Here is a 20,523-nt window from a genome sequence, read left to right as displayed (position 1 = left end):
GATGTCATAATGACAAATGTCATAGAATGAGAAATATTGCTTTATTAAAAAAAATAAAAAATCAAGTTAATGGTATAGTCTATACCATAATGCTGGAAGGGACATTCCACCACCACGGTAAGCCCCCCCCCCCCCAATTTATGTTGCTACCTAAACATATGGTTGTGCACATGGACCATGGTCAGTGCTGTTTTAAAACATACTTTATAAATATATCCTTAATCCCAAAGCTTAATATATGAAATGTTATAGTGTAGGTCATCGCTCCACTGCCAAATTGTGGTTCAATATATGCTCAAGGAAGATGGTCATACATTATTTTTTGTGCTCGTATGCCATCACATATTCAGTGAAATAGGATATTTTATTCTATCACTAGCCAACAAAATAATGAGTCACATGTTTAAGATTTTATTCAATATAATGTACAAATAGTAATGCAAAGTTACAAAGACAAAAGCCTCCACACAAGAGAGATATAAGAGAACATTTAACTGAAAGCAATTCTCAGTAAATTGCACACATATACAGCCCAAATACCTTATTTATTTTGTATAAAAAGAAAAACAAAACAAAACAAAATAATCAGATTCGTCCATTTTAAAGGGTTATCACAACATAATGACAGGATTGCAAAGCTGTGTTACTGAATGCTTGTCTTGCATATTTGGTGAGCATATGCATGTCCTGTAACTGTACAAAGGAAGTGTGATGGTCAGACCTTGCTGTGCATCATCCACAGTAAATATCATATAACAAATTAGCTGCCATTGTAGAGAATGAGAAAGTGAACCATCACAACAGTTCATCGTCATTAAATGCACATGCTGTATCAGAAGGTTTACAGTTGGTTTATTATGGAGTGATGAAATGATCAGCTGCTTATGTCAATATAAATTTGTCGTTGCTATAACAAACTACCATACCCATACTGTTGGTGACATGAGATTTATATTTTGACTCAATATTTGTTTGTATATTTTATTATATTATATTTATATTATAATATTTATATCAATAGCATTTTGATTTATATTTGAATAAATGCCCAGCCAAGCACTAGCCTATTCATTATTTTCTATATTAATTAAAGGGAAAACTTAAGTGTCAGAATCCTTTGAATCATTTAAGACACCTGTTAGATTTAATAATAGGTTTAAAGTATTGGTACAGCTAGATACAAACTGAAAGCTGAACAGGTCACACAAAGGCTTTAGAGTATGAGGGTTCTTTAATTCGGTACCATGCAGATGCCCCTCTGATATTTAGCACAACATTGCAAGTTTTACCAGAAACTATATACATGTATGGATAAATATTCATCTTTAAAAGTAAACACTTAATTTACCACATTGTTGGTTGTCAGATAAAAGCATAACATATATAGAATAACTATAAACAAGCCAGCTGTGGCCAAATATCTCAACCATTATTCACAAACATTAACAAACACTGCCCTAACAAAAGACATAACAAATTACAAGTGTTTCCAAAGCATTGACTCAAAATGAAAGGGATACCATATTTTCAACTTTGGCGTTTTCAAATGGCTCATCCATTGATAAAATATCGCAGGTAGAAAAAAGCACCTACAATAATGTTTCTCCTTGAGAGGAAAAACTCAAAACCACTATGGTCTTGTACTATTGAGTCTTGTATGTTTTATGTAAATATAATTCTTTATACCCTTTGAACAGATGGTTGTGACAAAATCATTGCACCTCCCTCAATAGTTATGGGTAAGATGTCTTAAACATAATACAGACTTGGCTTCAATTCCATTCTGAAACATACAAATAAAACCTGTTATCAGATACAGTACTAATCATACATTCAACTTTAAATTACCAAACAGAAAATTCAGACCACTTGCTCTGCTTGATACATGATTTTTTCTATTTGACAACAGAGGGTTTCTGTTTGTGTAGTGGTTGGTTTAGTCACATTAGACTGTTGATATAGGTTTTCTTAGATAAAATATTCAGAATTTGTTACAAAATCATCTGAAAAATATAGCTGATAGGATTTTTTTTAACATAATTTATGTGAGCATGCATCCTACAAATTTTAAGGTTGAGCCAATTAATGAAGTGAACTTCAAACCCTTAATCAGAGCCCACATCACCTCACCACAATGATACATTGCAGTGTGTAGGTTTTCAGTGCATGTAACTTTTTCACTTTTACATCATACCAGAAAAGCACAAAAACCTTACAAACAAAAATGTATATTTATGTACACCAAACAAAAAGAACAATGGGTATACATTCAACGGAAAAAATAATAAATAAACAAATTAATGCTAGCCAACCTGCATAACTTTGTGCAGAAAGTCAGTTGTGTTTCTACATGGATGGAAAGCATTCCATTGCTCTGAACCAAAAGGAGAAGACATGCCAGATTCTATTTGGATATAAATCCAGTAAGTTGAACTGATTTAAAAATGCCCCACAGACAAGACAATGGCATAGGCCTACTAAAAGCAATATAAACATGCATGGGGTTGGAAATTCCACAGCACTTACACATACATACAAACAAATAAACAAACATTTACATTAGGGATAAATAAGAAACAGAAGGCTCCCATCAATAGGAACAGCATTATGTTTACAACTGAGCAAATTGTGGCTCCCTAAAAGCTATTGTGTACACATTTTCATGTGTAAAAAAACATGCATGCACTGTTTTTATCATTTTCTGGTACAAATGGGCTGGGGATGAAGCTCAGACTACTTATTTTGTTTTTTGGTGTTGGGACTGACTCAAATAAATAAACATCTATCAACATGCACATGTATTCACTAAGTAAAACGCTGAAAGAACATGTAAAACCACAAATGTATACCATGTCAACCAGCTGTCCAAACTGATATAGCATTAGCTCCAAAACCATATTGTGATAGCCAAATGGTTTCATATACTTTTCTGAATATACAGTTAGATAAATGGACAATTAGGTGCAATTAAAACCAGTGAGTTATACATAAAAAAAAGTGTTTGAGCGTATTGAGACATGATTATTGAAAAAGTGAAAAGTGAAAGACTAAATCTAGACTGGTATAGAAAATCACCAGCTAGCACCCTTTCATCTGTCTGCATCTATTCTAGTCTAGTCTTTACAGATGAATGCACTTAAAGTTTGGGTGGGATAATCAACTATTAGCTAATTCAACACATGGTCGGGCCAATAATTTTCCACAGATTTGGATTTTCGGGAGTTTAAAAAAGTACCAGTCAGACAAAAAAGTCAGACAATGTATAGACTTATAAATAAATATAGATAAAGATATATTTATATAATAAAATATGTTTTTTTTTCTCAAGGCAGATTTGACCAAATACAAGTGGTTTATGGATCCTAAATCCAAAGCAGACCATGGGGGGGTAGTGCGATAAAGTTGTAATGATTTTATGATTTAAGTGCAAAATCAGAATGTAATGGATTGCGTGGAACTCTTATTAAAATCAACACATAATACAAACAATATTGAAGCAGAACGGTTCACGGTAACATTTAGCAGAATTGGTTAACATATTTTTTTTACACTGGTGAACCAACAAACAAAATACAATGACATGAAAGCAGTTTTGGTCCTATGTTTATATCTATATATACAAAGAGTATAATATAGTAATAATATAGTATTTATGGTCTTTATGGTCTATTTATGGAGGAATATATAACAATTAATATTAATTTACATTTGAAACATTATCACAGATTTCCTTGGGGGGGTATATATATATATATATATATATATATATATATATATAAAAGGCATAGTTGTGAAAATATCTTAATTTGCTGTGAATTTGCAATGGACACCTAAACCAAACACTTTGGGCATGTTGAAAAGAAAAGTCTCTCTCTATAATTATGAAAAAAAAAGGCATTGGGGAACACTGCATGCAATAACTGATACTTTTTGGTTTGTTAGAAAACCTTTTTTGTTAAGCTGTATTGTTTTTTGTTTCTTAAGCTTTCAAATAGGCTTATCTACACTGATTTGATAAACTTTGCATAGATACTCCAATAAGATCCAATTGATAACATATCCTAAACCATGTAAAACATAACAAATTACTCCAAATGCCACAAAACAACATGCAACATTTAATATCCCACAACAGATGTAAAAATATGGATATGATTATCCTGCAAGAGTAATAACCCTCCCCATCACTCTGTTGTCTATACAAATTACAACAGCCGCAATTTTTTCAGTATTAGACTTTTTTTAGAATTAGATTAGATTTTCTCTCTTTAAGCATATGTAAACATGAAGTATAATTTCTGTAAAAATATAAATGTGTGACACACATCGGAGACCTTTCAAACAGAGACTTCCACAATATCACAAAATATAGCGGGAAAACTGCATCTTGCTGAAATAAGGCAGAATATGGTAATCACAGTGACAAAGTGAAATAGATTTCCTTGTGTAATTCCATCAATCAAGAGAATATGCTATTCTCTCTGAATTTGTTGTAGGACTCCATGTCATTCTAACATTCAATTGTCCTTAATGCTAAAGGGTTGCGCTTCTTATGCCTTACCATTGACAGTTATGACAGTTTGTTCTGACAAAACATGTTTGTGGAGTGGAACAAGAAATTTCATGAGCATGGTTGCAACCTCCCCCTGATGCCTCATCAGATCCTAAATTGAATGTTAATAGTCAATTAGGAGCACTTTTCCTAAATGAGCTGATGCATGAAGCATTTACATCTTTCTACAAACACCTTAGAATGTTTCACATACAGCACAGAGAGGCCAGGTTTTCACTTAAGAATAAACATTGACTACAACAAATGAAATGCCAAGTCATTATACTGTTGCCAACAGAGCATGAAGGATCCTTCCACTATTACTATATGGACATTCTGGCAACAAGTACAGATAAAAAAAATACTGACATTCAATTATTCAAAGTATACACCTTCACACAAATAGAAACATGGGGAGAGTTAGTACTCATTAAGCAGTGATGCTGCCAAATCATAATAAAAAACTAAATATAATACAAAGGTGAAATATAAAAATGTAAAAAGCTAAAACAAAAACAATCAACAATTTACATTTCTGCAATTAAAAAGTCATATAGTGAAATAAAACACAAAGGACCAGGCAAAAAAGATACTATACTAACATAACTGTAACATAACAGGATGATATATCTCTTTTGTGATAAAAAAAAAAAGGAGAACTAAAATGAGGCATTACCCATATAGTGTTTTCCACATTTAAGTTACAGATAAAACTGTTCATTTAGGGGAGTGTGAATGTTGAAAAGACCAAAATCTCAAATCCAGCGGAGAGATGTATCTTTTCTACTACCTCTGCAACAAACCTATTCCCAGGTTAACCATCTCTGAGACAACAAACTCCCAAAGCACATTTCAGACTTCAGCACATTTCAGTAGACTGTCTACTACGCTAAGAAGAGTTGAAATTCCTGCACCACATGTGCAAATTAGCCCCCTGACCAACCCTTAAGTCCTATCTAATAACACAGAGGACACTACAACCTGTCTAGCCGAAAAGCATCCTCGGTGGCTGGATCAGTGAGTACCATATCTGGGTCGTTGAGCATGTGCAAGCCATCCAATGTCAGAGGGTCTATCTTGAGTTCATCTAAGGGGAACTGAGAGTCTGCATCAAAGCTGTCGTCACCCGCTAAGGTGCTCGCCAGCTCTTTGGACAGAGCCTCTCCCGTCACTGAAGACATGGAGATGTCACCTGTAAACAGGGGAGACACACATAGGAATATTCACTGGTGTAAGAAACATCTGGCAACCGGAAGGCTTACAAAAACAAAACAAGCATCACCACCAACCATCTTCATTGTCAATATTTCATCATTATGCAACACCACCACCATCATGGTCAATATTTCAACATTGTTTCATCATCATTGCAGTGCGTTGTGGGAAATGCCTGGGAGGAATGTACCTGTGAGGATGATGTTGGGGATGCTGCCATGGCTGCTATAGCCTAGTTGCTGGGAGTCCTGCAGGCTGCCATGGCTCCCTGAGAGGCCTAGGAGGGCGGCCTGGGAGCTGCTGAGCGTGGAGCCTGGTCCATACAAACCACTGGAGCTCAGTGAGCTGTCAATCATGTTGAACTGCTCCAGCTGGGAATAAAGCGAGAGCCGCAGAACGTTATCACTGCACAACACTGTAGGAGTATCCACTGCAACAAATCCTCGAAGATCTCTGCCTTTAGGGCCAACAGGGTAATGCAGCCAGAGGAAGAATTCCCCTGCTTTTCTTCCATGGTACTTTTGAAATGAGACTATGTATACGGTGATCCTGTCAAAATATGAATGTTATTCACTGTATACACACACACACACACACACACACACATATACACACACAGTGGGACTCCTGGGAGTTTTGAACAAATTTACGCAGCATGGTCACAATGCTAAGTGGATTTAACAGCAATTTAGCCAGACGTCTTCTATGCAATGCTTCTATGTGGCAACAACAATCCTTTAACAATCGTGAATATTTTGTTAAATGCACATGCAGAGGAGTGGCAGCGGGCTACGAGAGAGAGCGGGGCGGTGCAAGGAAAGGCTGCGTGCGTAAAAAGCGCAGCTCAATGGCAATGCAAGGATTTGATCTTATATTTAATTTAAATTAAATTCAATTAAATTAAACATAGAATATTAATCTGTGGCGGCTGATTTCGTGGCAGATTAGTCAATGTATGGGAAACACTGCAACTGACCTGCTGAGAGAGAGCACTTGTCTGACGGGAGGCCATCTGCTGGTCATAGAAGGAAGTGCCAAAGACATTTCCCAGTATGGCGTGCTAAAACAAAAACATGATCGTTATCGACTTGCCACAGCACTTGCCACTTTTCAATCTGATATGAAAAGGAACCCCATTTACAAAAGGGACAACATGGGGTGAGATGACAACTGCTTTCCAATTCACTGTAGAATGATTCACTGCTGGCAAACATAGAAATATTTGTTAAGACAAGGCCTCACAAGGGTCCACAGCTCAAACATACACAATCACCTTTTAGAGAAGTAGCACATTTACAGTACCCTCCAGAATTATTGGCACCTCTGCTAAAGATGTCTAAAAACCGGTATAAAAGATGATCTGTTGGTGATTTATTGTAATCTCACAATGATAACATTTTTTAACGAAAACACGTTGCTCACAGTTATTGGCACCTCTGAAAAATCTTATATATTTAAGTTAATCAGAGTGTCTGTGAAGTTTCAGAAGTAGTTCATGACTTTCTTTTTCACTATGGTATGAAAATAAAGTCACAGAGGTTAAATCCTCTAGTCATTTTTCAACATCGGGAAGACAAGAGAATACACTAAATTTAAATAAAAAGAAAGTGTGTTGACATTTGTAAGTCAGAGAATGTCAATGAAAACGAGTTACTTTGTTGAAAATGCCTATATTTACAGTTAAAGCAGTAATTAAAAGGTTCTAATCATCTGGAAATATGACAAACATGCTTGGACAAAGACCCATGGTTATCTTGCCCCCACATACAGTATGAAGGATGGTAAGATAGGTAAAATTTTTCAAAAGAACCACTGTTGGAGAGTTACAGACAAAGGCATCATCTTGGATTCAACAAGCCCCCGCCTTCAAAAGTGACCTCACTGCTAATAGATTATTTAGAAGGCATGCCAGGTAAAAGCCTGTCCAGTCATTTAATTACCAATGTAAATGACAAAAGTTACTGAATGGTACAGTGACTTTGTCTGGAAGTGTGATCTGTTGTAAGATTAAATGAAAATTTGGATAGAAACACTTTAGGTGTGTTTGGCATACATAGAAGAATGGCTATGCTGAAAAGAACCCCATGCCTAATGAGAATTATGGTGGAGGGGCTGTGCTATTGTGAGGTTGTTTTTATTCCCAAAGGTCTTGGGAACCTAATTAACTTGCATGGTATCATGAACACCAAGAAAAACCTGAACATTTTCAAAGGATATCTGTCAATCTCTGCCAAGACACAGTTGGTCATGATTGGATCATTCATCAGGTCAATGAACCAAAACAAACGTCCAGATCTACACAAATATGGTTTGCTGAAGACAAAATCAAGCTTCAGACATTGCCATCTCAGTTACCTGATCTAAACTCCATAGAAAAACAGTGGGATGAGTCAAAGAGGAGAATGCACAAGTGTGGCCCTAGGAATCTGGAAGATCTGGGGAGATTTTGTAAAACGTCTTAAATCCCTTGCTTTGCATTCTCCAACTTTATGGGGTGTCATAGGAGAATATTACAAGCTGTTTTATTGGCAAAGGGAGGCTTAAGAAGGTATTAAAAGCAGGGGTGCCAATAATTGTGAGCGATGTGTTTTTGTTAAAAATATTTATTTCTTTATGTTATTTTCCTTTTACTCAAAATAAATTTGCTTCCCTTCAAGGTTGGATTTTTCCTATTGTTCTTCATTGTGAGATTACAATAAATCATTTTTGTAATCATTATTTTTTTATACCAGTCTTTAGTCAACTTTAGCAGAGGTGCCAATAATGCACTGCGTTATGCGTTATGCACTGTACAAACAGCTGATTTAGGCAAATAACAGTGAAGCTGGTTATTTTGAGCACTGTGAAAGGCAAACTGAAAAGTGCACTGTGGTGAGTAATAGATTCTTGACAATAACACAACTAGCAATACAACCTAATTTCCCACCTATTAGCTAATGCTTGTACATTGATTTAGCAAAGTTTCTTCAGCTATGAGGTTAATATACAAGGGAGGGCAATACATGAGAATGCATTTCTTTATTTCATTCTTCTATATGATTAAAGCGCTGATCTGATTCTGATCAACTGGGCTATTCTGCACTGTGGTTAATATACGGGGCGGTCAGTACATGGTTTTGTCTTAATTTGCATAAAACACTGTATGCAGTTTATAGACGATGTGGCCAATACACAAGAAATTACTCTATAATGAAAATGTCCTTGGCTTAAATAAGTATGCATGCATTTGGTGACAAATGGTGTCAATTTGGTGTGGTTACATAATGAAAGTAAACATGATATATTTAATTGTTCTAATGAACACTTCTGAAGATTTCCTATGGTGCTACCTGCTACAGTCTCCTCTAGAATTTGATTACTGAATATATTCATATAACAGAAACAAAAGTCTCAAAGTTTTAGGCAGATAGCAAGTGATACAAGTGAAATTATTTCAGTCACAAGTTCTGCACAGCATCAAAAGTATGCATTGTAAGCACAATTGAATGTCACATACATTTGATTGGCACTTCATGATCTGACTGTCACACACCATATCTTTGGCTTTAACAACAGTACAACAGCAGATATAGATACATCTAAAGTTGAATTTCCCCTTGGGGATCAATAAAGTACCTATCTATCTATCACCGGCGCAGTGGTAGTGTGGTAGTTAAGGAGCTGGGCTAGCGTGCAGTAGCCTGAAAGTTGTCGGTTCAATTCCCGGCTTCCACCGTTGTGCCCTTGAGCAAGGCACTTAACCCCAAGTTGCTTCGGGGACAATGTGATCCCTTGTAATATAGCTGACATATGTAAGTCACTTTGGTCAAGAAGTGTCTGCTAAATGTAATGTAATCTATCTATCTATCTATCTATCTATCTATCTATCTATCTAAGTCACTTAAATTTGTTATACTGTATATACCGTTATATTTGTGCCTTAACCAAAATCTGAACATGACTTCATGTAAGTACAACCTATTTTCTGCTGCTACTCTGGAGTACTGCTCGAATGAATATAGATAGCAATTCCTGAGTTTGGTTGGACTCCCTAAGTAAACTCACCAGGATCAACATCAAGCACAACAAGCAGAAAATAGCACTGCCATTGAACTTGTAATGTACAGCCGGAAAACTGTATTTCACGGTTAAAAGCACCAGTATGTTGAAAAAATCTGTCTAAAGAAAGTCACTTTATTGAAGTTAATAAAGGCCAATAAATAAGCAGCAGATTTAAAGAAAAAAAAAAACTAAGCAGATCTGAGTTTACTACATTAGAAAATGCATCTATTCTTATCACTTTTATATATCTACTTCATTAAAATACCTCAGATGTCCTGGTGGACACTGTCAAGAACTAGGACATCACACAGGGACACAGACAGCGAAAGCGTCGGTGATCGGTCAGAGTCAGACGCAGAGACAGGATGGCAACTGTAACACAGAGCAGCTGGACAGAGGGTAGCCAAGCCCGGCTCGGCACAAAACAACGGACCACAATGAGGCTGGGGGTGGAGGTGGCGCCGCCCTTACTTGTGGCGAGCCCCCCGGTGAGAAGCCTTGATTGGAGATAGGGGAGGTTGGAGACTGATTGGCCGAGGAGCCCATCCTACTGCGGTACTGATGGAGGGTGGAGGCCTATACGGGATAATATGACAGTTAGACCGACGGGGGCCCCACGGGGCCGAGCCTGTGAGGTTACGCAGGGCTACGTGGCATGTCCTCCAACCTGACATGTGCAGCTGTCCGCCTCATCATCTTCCTTGGGTAATTCATTTAACCCTTAAGATGATACAGTAAAAATGCAGGTAGAAACACACACCTGTGGGGCTACAAAAAACTGGCCTACCCTGCACTACATCGATATCCAGCCTCGATACTTCACAACTGATGCTTTGTACCATTGCTTGATATTATGAACTCTCACTGTTCATAAGGCCTAAAGGTTTGAACTTCGATATTTGAAGAACAAAAATCTGTGATCAGTAGCGGTTTCAATTAATGGTAATTAATCTCTACTAAAATGAAACGTGCATATTTACACAATATTTCCATGCATGGCTCGATGCATCACATCTGAAGTTTACATTAGGTAGGGGAGGTAAGTCAAGGCAGTCAGACAATCACATCTGCACTCTGAAACAAATTATACTCACATAAAAAATCATACATTTAACACACATCCTTTGATAATACCACACTCAAAACACTCTTAATCACCTCAGAAATGAGTATTCTTATGAGGGGCACTGAAATAGAAAACATCTTAGAAGAAAAGCAGTTAATCACAGGTCACAGACTGAAACATAAAACTCATGAACTCACTGAACTGATGTCCACACCAACAGAGGGCGCTGTCTGGCAATCTAAGGTGGGATGGGCCAGCGTGCAGTTCACAGAGAGAGGCGGCAGTTGCACTAGCCTGGCTAGCCCAGCGTTCTGCTGCTGCTGCTGCTGCTGCCCATCTAAGGCCTGTGTCTGCACATGCGACTGGGTGAAGAACGTGTACTGAGCCAGCTGCTGTTCCAGCATCACAGCGTCTATCGTCATTGCCTGGCAGGAGGGAAGCCAGACAACAGAGTCACAAGCTGACAACTAATCTGGCCACAGGGGCTTTCAATTAAGTAGGAAAAACAAGTAGCAGATATCATATCAGTATCAGACAAATTGGAACACATGGGTTACTGCAATTCACTACACGTGACATTCACCGTACATTTCAGTGCTTATAACAAACTACACCCTCAGGTATCTCCGACAAATATGATGTGATAAATAAGATAAGATAAGATAAGATAAGATAAATAAGACTAGAAAATATGACCGCCGCCAAGTCCTGCACATTCTCTCCGCAAAAATAAATCACGCTTGTAAATTCGTGCGGGTGTGTTTGTGTGTGTGTGTGTGTGTGTGTGCGTGCGTGAGTGCATGCGTGTCTGTGAGTGTGCATGTGTATGCATGCGTGAGCGTACATGTCTGCTGTGTGTGTGTGTGTGTACGCACATGCGTGGTGTGCATGTGTTTATGTGTGTGTGTGTGCGTGTAGCTGATATGGCTCCACATGAACGGAATTCCACGAAACGTGGCATGCATTCAGAGGGTGTCATAATGATCCTACACTTCAAATTCTGTGCAGTTTTGAACCTGTCAGCCAAAGATACCTGCGATTACAATGTCTCGTTTTTGCCTTTTCATTTTTAACTAGCTGGTGCTATGTCTCAAATCAATGGATATGGGATGTGTTGACATGGCCCCTGGAGACCAACATACAAAAATAATTTGGTCATCCTAGGCCCTACAGTTCTCGAGATATTCACAGAAAACTGTGTCCTGCCATCTACAGGCCAGTTGGTGTAGTCACTAAATGTACACATATATTCATTTATTGTATGGCCCCCCATTAACGGAATTCCTCGAAACTTGACATGCATTCAGAGGGAGTCATAATGATCCTACACCTTCCATGCAATTTCATGCAGTTTTGACCATGTCAGCTAGAGATACCTGCGATTACAACACCTCATTTTTGCTTTTTTATTTTTAAATAGGTAGCGCTATACATTAAATGAGTGGTTATGGGATGTGTTGACATGGCTCCTTAAGACCAACATGCAAAAAAAATGTGGTCATCCTAGGCCCTACGGTTCTCGAGATTTTCACAGAAAACTGTGTCCGCCCTACCCTCCTTTCGGGGGGTCCAGTCCGGCGGGGGGGGCGGGGCGACAGATCAAAACGAAACACAATGGTTCCATGTCATCCTTGTGGGGCTACATGCCCACCAAGTTTCGTGCACCCCGGGATGTTTCAATGTCCCGGGAATTGTTGACACAAAATTACTGAATGAAAACTCTGACCTATAAACTAAAAGCTCTGACTAAACCTATATGACTTCCGCATAGCTGCATAACGGTCGTCATAATAAGATAAGATAACATAAATTAAGTGGAACCCATGTAAACAGAGAGCATGTTAATGAGGAGCGTGCCGAGGCAGGTGCGTTACCTGAGTGAATGTCGGCGACAGTGTTGGGGAGAGCTGCTGAAGAGTGGGCTGCTGGTGGAGGTCTGCGTTCAGGATGAGGGGCACCACGCCAGCTGGCTGGCCCTGGACGGTCACCGACACCGTATGCTGAGACGAGGTGATGCCTGGGGACGGGCAGGAGACAGATGCAACCACTGAGTTACAACAACACCCAATGCCAAACACGCCATACACGCTGGGGTAGTCTGCTGCTGCTGCTGCTACTGCTACATGCAATTGGATTGTGATGAGTGAACATATCATACTACTGTCTTGATGAGAGTAGAACCTACTGATGCTGAGCTGAGATCTACAGAGAACTAAAAATGTGAGTGCACCTTCCAACACAGCGTTTCCTCAACGAAAATTATCCAACAGTGTGTGTGTTTCTGTGTGTGAGTTTTCTGAGGGCTAACAAGTTAATAATATAATGAAGCCTGGTTAGCTATAGATCTAAAATGGCAAAATGTGTACAGCTCTAGGTCTTATGGTGCACAGTAGCATATTATATTAACATATCTTAAAATATATATACAGTATATAAAATATCTATCTATCCATATATATATATATATGTATCTTTAAAGTCAAATTCCCGACATTGCAGTAATAACATTATTTTCTTTGGACATAAAGCACAGTCTATGAGCTCCGCTCGGAGAAAACAAACCCTTGTTGTTGTGTTTCTTCATTAAAAACTATGATGCGCTAGATAGAATGGCAAAAGTGTTACAGTCTGAAGTTGACGACAGCTGGATTGAGTGAGTGCCCGTACAAACTGCCAACTGGCTCACAGAAAAACTAGATATTAGAGATATCTTCTATTCTATCCCCTACTTGAATCCCCTGAATTTCCCCTTGGGGATCAATAAAGTATTTATCTATCTATCTATCTTTTGTGTATGTGGCCTCTGGAGACCAACATATAAAAACAATTTAGTCATCCTAGGCCCTATGATTCTCGAGATATTCACAGCCATCTACAGGCCGATTGTTGTACAGTCACTAAATGTACACACAAAACTTGGCATGCATTCACAGTGTGTAATAATGATCCTACTCATCAAATTTCATGCAGTTTTGAATATGTCAGCCAAAGATAACTGCGATTACAACGCCTCGTTTTTGCTTTTTCATTTTTAACTAGGTGGCGCTATACCTCAAATAAGTGGATGGGTTGACATGAACCCTTGAGACCAATATAAAAAAAAGTTGGTCATCTTAGGCCCTACGGTTCTCGAGATATCCAAAGAAAACCGAAAAACAATGGTTCCGTGTCATCCTTGTGGGGCTACATGCTCACCAAGTTTTTTGCAGCCCGGTCTTTCAGTGTCCCGGCAAACACTGACGGAAATTCTCTGAAGAAAACAAAAATATAAATCTAGACCCCAGCTGTGGCGCAACTGGCTGGGGCACCTGCACCGTACGCCGGCGACCCGGGTTTGATTCCCGCCCCGTGGTCCTTTCCGGATCCCACCCCTACTCTCTCTCCCACTCACTTCCTGTCATTCGCCACTGTCCTATCAAATTAAAGGCATAAAAAGCCCCCAAAAAAAACAACAACAAAAAAAAAATATATATATATATAAATCTGGAAGAGAAAAAATCTGGCTAAACCTATATGACGGCCGCTTCGCTAGCACAGCAGTCATAATGACCTGACTAAAATGGATGAATATTAAGTGTCATTTTTTAATTCATTTCAGTTTATACGTTTGTTTTCACATTTTTCCCAAACCAAAAGTGGCCGCAATGTCGAGAATATGGTCAGAAAAATCTACCGAGAACTTGAAATTTGAGTATGGATATATGGTTATAATGACTCAAGATCTATGAATTTACACTTGACAACACAACCCCTATTTGGATTTTTCTGAGAATATTTATGAACCTTTGCTGAATTGTTTACATATAGGGAATACAATGTCGGAACATGATACATTTTTGACTGACAACCCATCCAAAATCAAAACATTTAGTAGCAAAAAGCCAATGCATTTTGAGAGTGTGACCAAAACCACTTTGACAACCTACATGATGAAATGTGGAAATTTCACATTTGGTAACCGCATTTGTGATAAGTAAAACAGTGTGAGAAAGAGGAAGAGAGATGCTGTTAAGATGTGTGTGCAGTGTACCCGGGCTGCTGGAGGAAATAACCACATTAGCGTGCGAGCCCACGGTCAGATTGCCCGTGCTGCTGGAGACGCTGAGGCCAGACACGGAGTCCTCTGGGTCCAGCGGCGTCGGCAGGGGAGAGGGAAACTTGATGTTTGTCAGGTCAGGCAGTGACCCTCCAGTGTTGTGTGTAGCGGGAATGAGAGACGTGTTGATCTCTTGGTCAGGAGATGGAAATATGCTGAGGACAAGAGAAGACAGTATTTTTCATAGCATCACTAGGCAGTGTCCTTATACAATGCGATGAGCAGGGGGCAGCCGTGGCCTACTGGTTAGCACTTCGGACCTGTAACCGGAGGGTTGCCGGTTCGAACCCCGACCAGTAGGCACAGCTGAAGTGCCTTTGAGCAGGGCACCTAACCCCTCACTGCTCCCCGAGCGCCGCTGTTGATGCAGGCAGCTCACTGCGCCGGGATTAGTGTGTGCTTCACCTCACTGTGTGTACACTGTGTGCTGTGTGTGTTTCACTAATTCACGGATTGGGATAAATGCAGAGACCAAATTTCCCTCACGGGATCAAAAGAGTATATATACTTATACTAGCTCCGTGCTGCCCCTATGTGAGACCCCTGAGAGTGCTCTGGTCTAGAGGAGGACCCAGCTGCTGATCCCTGAGCCTTTGATCTGCTCCGTAGCCTGCACAGCCACAGTGCTGTGAACACCAGCAGGAAGGGCAACTGAGCACACCAAGGCTGTCGGCATGAAAGTGCCACATGTGCGGCCTTTCTCATTCTGTCACCGTTCACAAGAAGATTGTGTTAAATTCATAGTGCTTTTTTTACCCATTTAACTTATCTCTCAACTGAGAGGATTTCATGTTTATTTTGCTATGAGCTGATTTACAGTTTAGTGAGTGCTGTGCCAAATATATTACATCTGGCTAAAGCAACAAAAAATACTGCAGGGGTAGGGGTGCAGTTGGAAAGGCCATTAATATCGACTTACTTGATCCCAGGGACTTTGCAGGGCTTCGGCCTCGAGGAAACATTCTAGGTAGCATTAAAGAACAATGAACAAATTAAACATCTCAAAAGAAAAGTAAAGGTTGTGATATTTGTACACAATATTACCTTTTTGCTCTCCCATACATTGTTCTGTTCATCTTTCTCCATCTCAATTTCAGTCATATCTGTCCCTGGCACAGTCAGAAGGAGCACTAGGAGAGAAAAGACGGGGGGGGGGTCTTAATAATAATACATGACTATGACCATCACCTTTGTATGATGAATACATGTTTGTGCAAAGAGGACATCAAAGTTCATACAATCACCAGATATAAAACAGAATCATATTAAAAAATCCATCTATATTTTATGAACCTTGCTTTGGCTGTAAGTCTTGTGATCCTCCAACAAAATGTTCTTGTGAAGCAGGGCTCAAAGTGCTTTGGTGCAAAGCTGAGTCTGAGTTTGTCCTGCAACAGAAAAAATAATGTCAGCAGAGTAGTGAGATGCCAATTAGACAGATTGAACTTTCTTTCTCCTGGCTTTGATATCTGAGCACCATAGAGACTGCTTTTTTACACATGTTCCAAAACATTGCAGGCACACTACTCAAGCATTGCTCATTATAGATGAGATCAGTTATGATGTAGAAACAGATTAATTTCCCAAGATATTAAAAAAACATATTCAAATGTAAATATGTTCATTATTATTTAAAAAGTTGAACAGAGCACAATAAAAAAAATAGTAATCAGGAACAGCTATTAAAGCACTGGATCCAGCTGCATGTTAGACATGTGGAATTCATGTATTAGTGAGTTATATAGTTTTCGTCTAGTCAATAAAGGTAATGTGATTATGTGTATTTGTTGGTATGCAGACTCTACCCTTAACGTTACCTTCTCCAGCTTGTGTCTGGTGGTGGTGACAAGTAAACAGAACTGTAGGGGCAGCTTCCAATGTGAGTGGTCAAGTTAAGGGTACACCAAAGATCTGAAAAACACTGGATCAAACATCTAATTTGACCACTGATGTTCTTGCATTAAACTCAATAATGAAAGTAGGTCACCTCCTGTCAACTCCTTCCCCAATTCTAAATATATAGGTCAACTGTCTTTTTTGAGGGGAAGAGAAAAGGTGGATGGATTTACAGGTTTCAATATAAATGAAAAGAAAGACACCATAACATAGAACACCACAAAGAGTTCAAGAAGATCATGATAACCCTATACCATTACATTAAATTTTACATTGAACTTTTCAAAAAGGATATCTGTCTGCCATGCTTGTCAACTGAGAGGGGTCTGCGGTGTGGGGAGGTGATTCGGTTTCGGTCTCGGTAAACCCGGTCTACAAGGCCATGGTGTCTGTTAGTCCGGCTCGTATCCATTCCTGAACTTGGGAATGGTGTCTGTAAAGACCAATAAAACATTCTAACTATACAAGACATGAGGGATAACATTCACATTACAAAAAGAATATAAATGCCAATTAAAGATATTATAAAAATGGCACCATTTCAGAGTATCTAAGTTATTTATAGGATATACATTATACATGTGTAACTACACAAAAGGGGACAGACAGACATCTAACGAAAAACATGGCAAGACTAAAACTTTTTTCTATAACTGTGAGCTCACCTGAAATGGCAGATCAACACTGCTGTTTCCAATTTGATTGACATTTGGCAGTGATCCTCCATAATATTGCCCTCGATTCTGTCCAAGCTGCAAATACTGTGTTTTCTGCAATTGTAACTGCAATAAAGTGAAGGTAAATCAACAATGTCAGCACATGCCTATTTCACAGTGCCACTGAGCATATGTGCTCTGTTGCTTATGTACTTTTAAAATGATCTTTGGGCTTTTCCATTTTATTCAGACAGGACAGTGAAGAATGACAGAAAACAAATAGGAGAGATGGAGCGGAATCAGGAAGTGACAGCGTGTCTAATTCAGATTCAAACCCAGGTCCTGATGCAGATCCACTTCGGAATTTCAACCATTTTTAAACTTAAATATGATTACACTTCAACAGTAAAAAAGGAGGCAGATCTGAAGATCTGAAGGCAAAGTATCAAAGTCACATAAAGTTACGTTTTTAAAGGATTGGAAATTGTACTTAATTTACAAAAGATGTATTCTGATATTCTGTTGCAAAATTGGCTGCTAAAAAGTCTGGTTGCTCGATGCTACGTACAGATCATCAGAGGTAACATTTTTATACTGTTGTGGTCTGAATTAAACATCCGCCATTTCACTGGTTTCACTGGAAAGCAGCTCCATGCGAATCCACAAAAAATTACATAGTGACACACCAAAAATAATGAACCATTTAATGCTCCAAAATGGCACAACCTACAATATTTCGTAGTCCAACAATCAACAAAATTTTGCCTACAAATTTGGTTTCAGAATCTTGTATTCAAAATGTAAACAAGCTGAATTGTAACACACAAACAAAAAAGTAGGCCTATCCATACCATTTATAGCCTTGTACAGCAATGCATACTACTGACGTTGTGAATGTGTCACGCAAGCCTATTGGCTTTTTAATTTCTAGGTGTCAATGGCCTGGGCAATGCAAACTGTTACTGCTGTGTTTGCTAAAAAGTGAATCACATCATCTCATGTCTACACTTAACTCCTTGTCAATGAAACATGTTCTAAACTAGACAGATGATGGAATCTAGTCTCCACTTACAACCTTGTTACAGAAAAGGCTTTGACTCATTTTTATAACTTACACACTTACCAGTTTACCAGTCCAAATAACAGTATGAATAATGAGGATGACATCACGTTAGCATTTCTATTAGCATTTAGTGTAATGATTTTATGAGAACTGGGCATACACGTTTTGTGTTAGGGGCCTACATTTTGGTAGAAACTTGCAGCTATGTTTGGTATTCATGTGTTACAATCCAAATAACAAACACAGACCATAAAAAAAACACTGTAAGTGATCATCTCTCAAAAGTGACTAGGTCTAGCCTATTTTGCTGGGTAGCAACACAACACACATTTAAACTCAAAATGAATCCACTGCAATTGCTCACACAGTTATCGAAATAGGCCTAATGCATGCTCACTTGTAATGTGTGATGACACAGTGAATTAATTAGTTCCAACAGAAAACCTTCCGAGGCCACTTTTAAACAGCAAGTTCAAAAACCCACCAGACTGGGGAAAACGTGTGTGTGTGTATGTGTTTGTGTTTGTGTGTGTGTGTGTGTGGGGGGGGGGGGGGGTTATTATAAAAAATCTTCGAGTGGCTGAAGAGGATTACATAGCCTATCACAAAATCTAATTGGACAGACCTTCGTTGTGCGTTGTGTGTGAAAATTCCATGAAAATAGGAATTATAGGAAGTATAGGCCTACCAACTTTGGCCAATAATTGGACTGTCTGAAAACAGTCACAAACTTGTCAGGTTGAATTGGCAGTCCTAAATATCATATCATGTTATAATTGTGCAGACTAGCATAGCCATAATACAGCCAGGCTTTACCAGCATCATGTTGCAGACAACAGATTATGTGGCCTGCCGTAAATCCGACTGCTGTATTTGAAGAATAAGACAAATCAAATGACGTCTGTCAATCATCGTTGCACCATTCTCATCGATGCTGCTTTGGGCTTCGCTGCCAGATCACTTCGTATGCATTGTGGGACCAAAACCCTTATTAACCCAGGACGATTTAAATGCAACGTATTTTTCTGTGTAAACGACATGTTATCAACACTACCCACCCATCCAATGCACCACCCACCCACCCACCCGAGATCATAGGCGGACGTTTGTTATTGTTTACCCTCGGCCAGGCTGGCTAGCTTCAGCAGCAGCAGCGGTGCAGCAGCCTATCGTATCCTAACTGCACGGTTGACAGCTTGCTAGCCATGGCTAACAGTCAGTCGTAAGAAAGAAATTATGCGCCCTTACCCTTGCTGCCCTCGTAATACTCAGATCTTTCATCACCTCCTCGAATGCCGCTGTTTCTTCCGCTTGCTTCTGGTTGTGTAAAGCGATTTTCTCACTGAATTTTCGCGGATTGTTTGAGGTCGCCATATTCCACTCTTCTGTTCAGCTTTCCTTCAATGACCACAGCGTGCCCACGTCCTTGCGCGTGGGCGTAGTTAACACGCACATCTGGAGCGTCCGCATTCCCCATCACTTTCACCTCAGGTTAAAATAAGGGACAAGTCTTAGTGGCTTGTCCTCCTGACACTTTTGGTGCATCTGGAATTAAGCTAAACATATTTTTTCAGTGACCTTTTATTTCAATCTTATACCAGAGGTAGCCTGGCTATAGGCCTATATGCATGATATTTGAACTTGCCAAAATCAGGGTGGTCAAAATTGCCATGGAGATCTCTTACAACCTCGGCCTGGGCCTATTTTGTTGTCTGGCCAGTAACTCTAAAGGCAAACCGAGTGCCATGCATGACGTTTCCACGTGGATATATATAAATATTGTAAGTCAATAAAACAAAGCTCAAGCCAACAGTCTAAAATAATGCACTGTTGTCATCACAGAATAATGAAATAGGTTGTTTCCTTGTATAGTGTGACCTATTAGCCTACAGATGGCACTACGGTTGCTATAGGTTATGTGGAAGCATTGGTGAGTTT

The 20,523-nt window shown here is 39.1% G+C and overlaps 1 protein-coding gene across 4 annotated transcripts; it reads right to left on the bottom strand.

Annotated features, from left to right (window-relative positions):
- Nucleotides 1–223: 223 nt before the first annotated feature.
- On the bottom strand, nucleotides 224–19,981 carry crtc1a (CREB regulated transcription coactivator 1a). 4 transcript variants are annotated; one of them, XM_076295446.1, is made up of 14 exons: nucleotides 19,834–19,981; nucleotides 17,532–17,648; nucleotides 17,162–17,299; nucleotides 16,788–16,849; nucleotides 16,264–16,358; nucleotides 16,015–16,100; nucleotides 15,890–15,933; nucleotides 14,905–15,125; nucleotides 12,749–12,891; nucleotides 11,072–11,299; nucleotides 10,280–10,384; nucleotides 6,744–6,827; nucleotides 5,958–6,138; nucleotides 224–5,744 (listed from the first exon to the last, which is right to left on the bottom strand). In XM_076295446.1, the coding sequence occupies exons 1-14, from the start codon at nucleotides 19,957–19,959 to the stop codon at nucleotides 5,527–5,529; spliced, it is 1,848 nt and encodes a 615-aa protein (XP_076151561.1). In that variant the 5' UTR covers nucleotides 19,960–19,981; the 3' UTR covers nucleotides 224–5,526. The 4 variants fall into 4 exon arrangements, 3 of the variants coding, with proteins under 3 accessions (XP_076151561.1, XP_076151562.1, XP_076151563.1); XM_076295447.1 differs by having other exon boundaries at nucleotides 16,033–16,100; XM_076295448.1 differs by lacking the exon at nucleotides 10,280–10,384.
- Nucleotides 19,982–20,523: the final 542 nt, after the last annotated feature.

The sequence above is a fragment of the Alosa pseudoharengus genome, unplaced genomic scaffold (genome assembly GCF_046254945.1).
Source record: "Alosa pseudoharengus isolate Yale_2024_CS ecotype anadromous, Long Island Sound unplaced genomic scaffold, YU_APseudo_1.1 YU_APseudo_1.1_scf_2, whole genome shotgun sequence".
Taxonomy (NCBI): Eukaryota; Metazoa; Chordata; class Actinopteri; order Clupeiformes; family Clupeidae; genus Alosa; species Alosa pseudoharengus.
This window is presented reverse-complemented; position numbering and strand designations above follow the sequence as displayed.

Excerpts from the sequence above, each read along its gene's own strand:
- crtc1a (XM_076295446.1), bottom strand. The coding sequence starts at position 19,959 with ATGGCGACCTCAAACAATCCGCGAAAATTCAGTGAGAAAATCGCTTTA. Across the intron at positions 17,300-17,531 it reads GTGTTGATCTGCCATTTCAG|ACACCATTCCCAAGTTCAGG; the intron begins GTGAGCTCACAG and ends TGGTCTTTACAG. Across the intron at positions 12,892-14,904 it reads TATTTCCTCCAGCAGCCCGG|GCATCACCTCGTCTCAGCAT; the intron begins GTACACTGCACA and ends GCCCGTCCCCAG.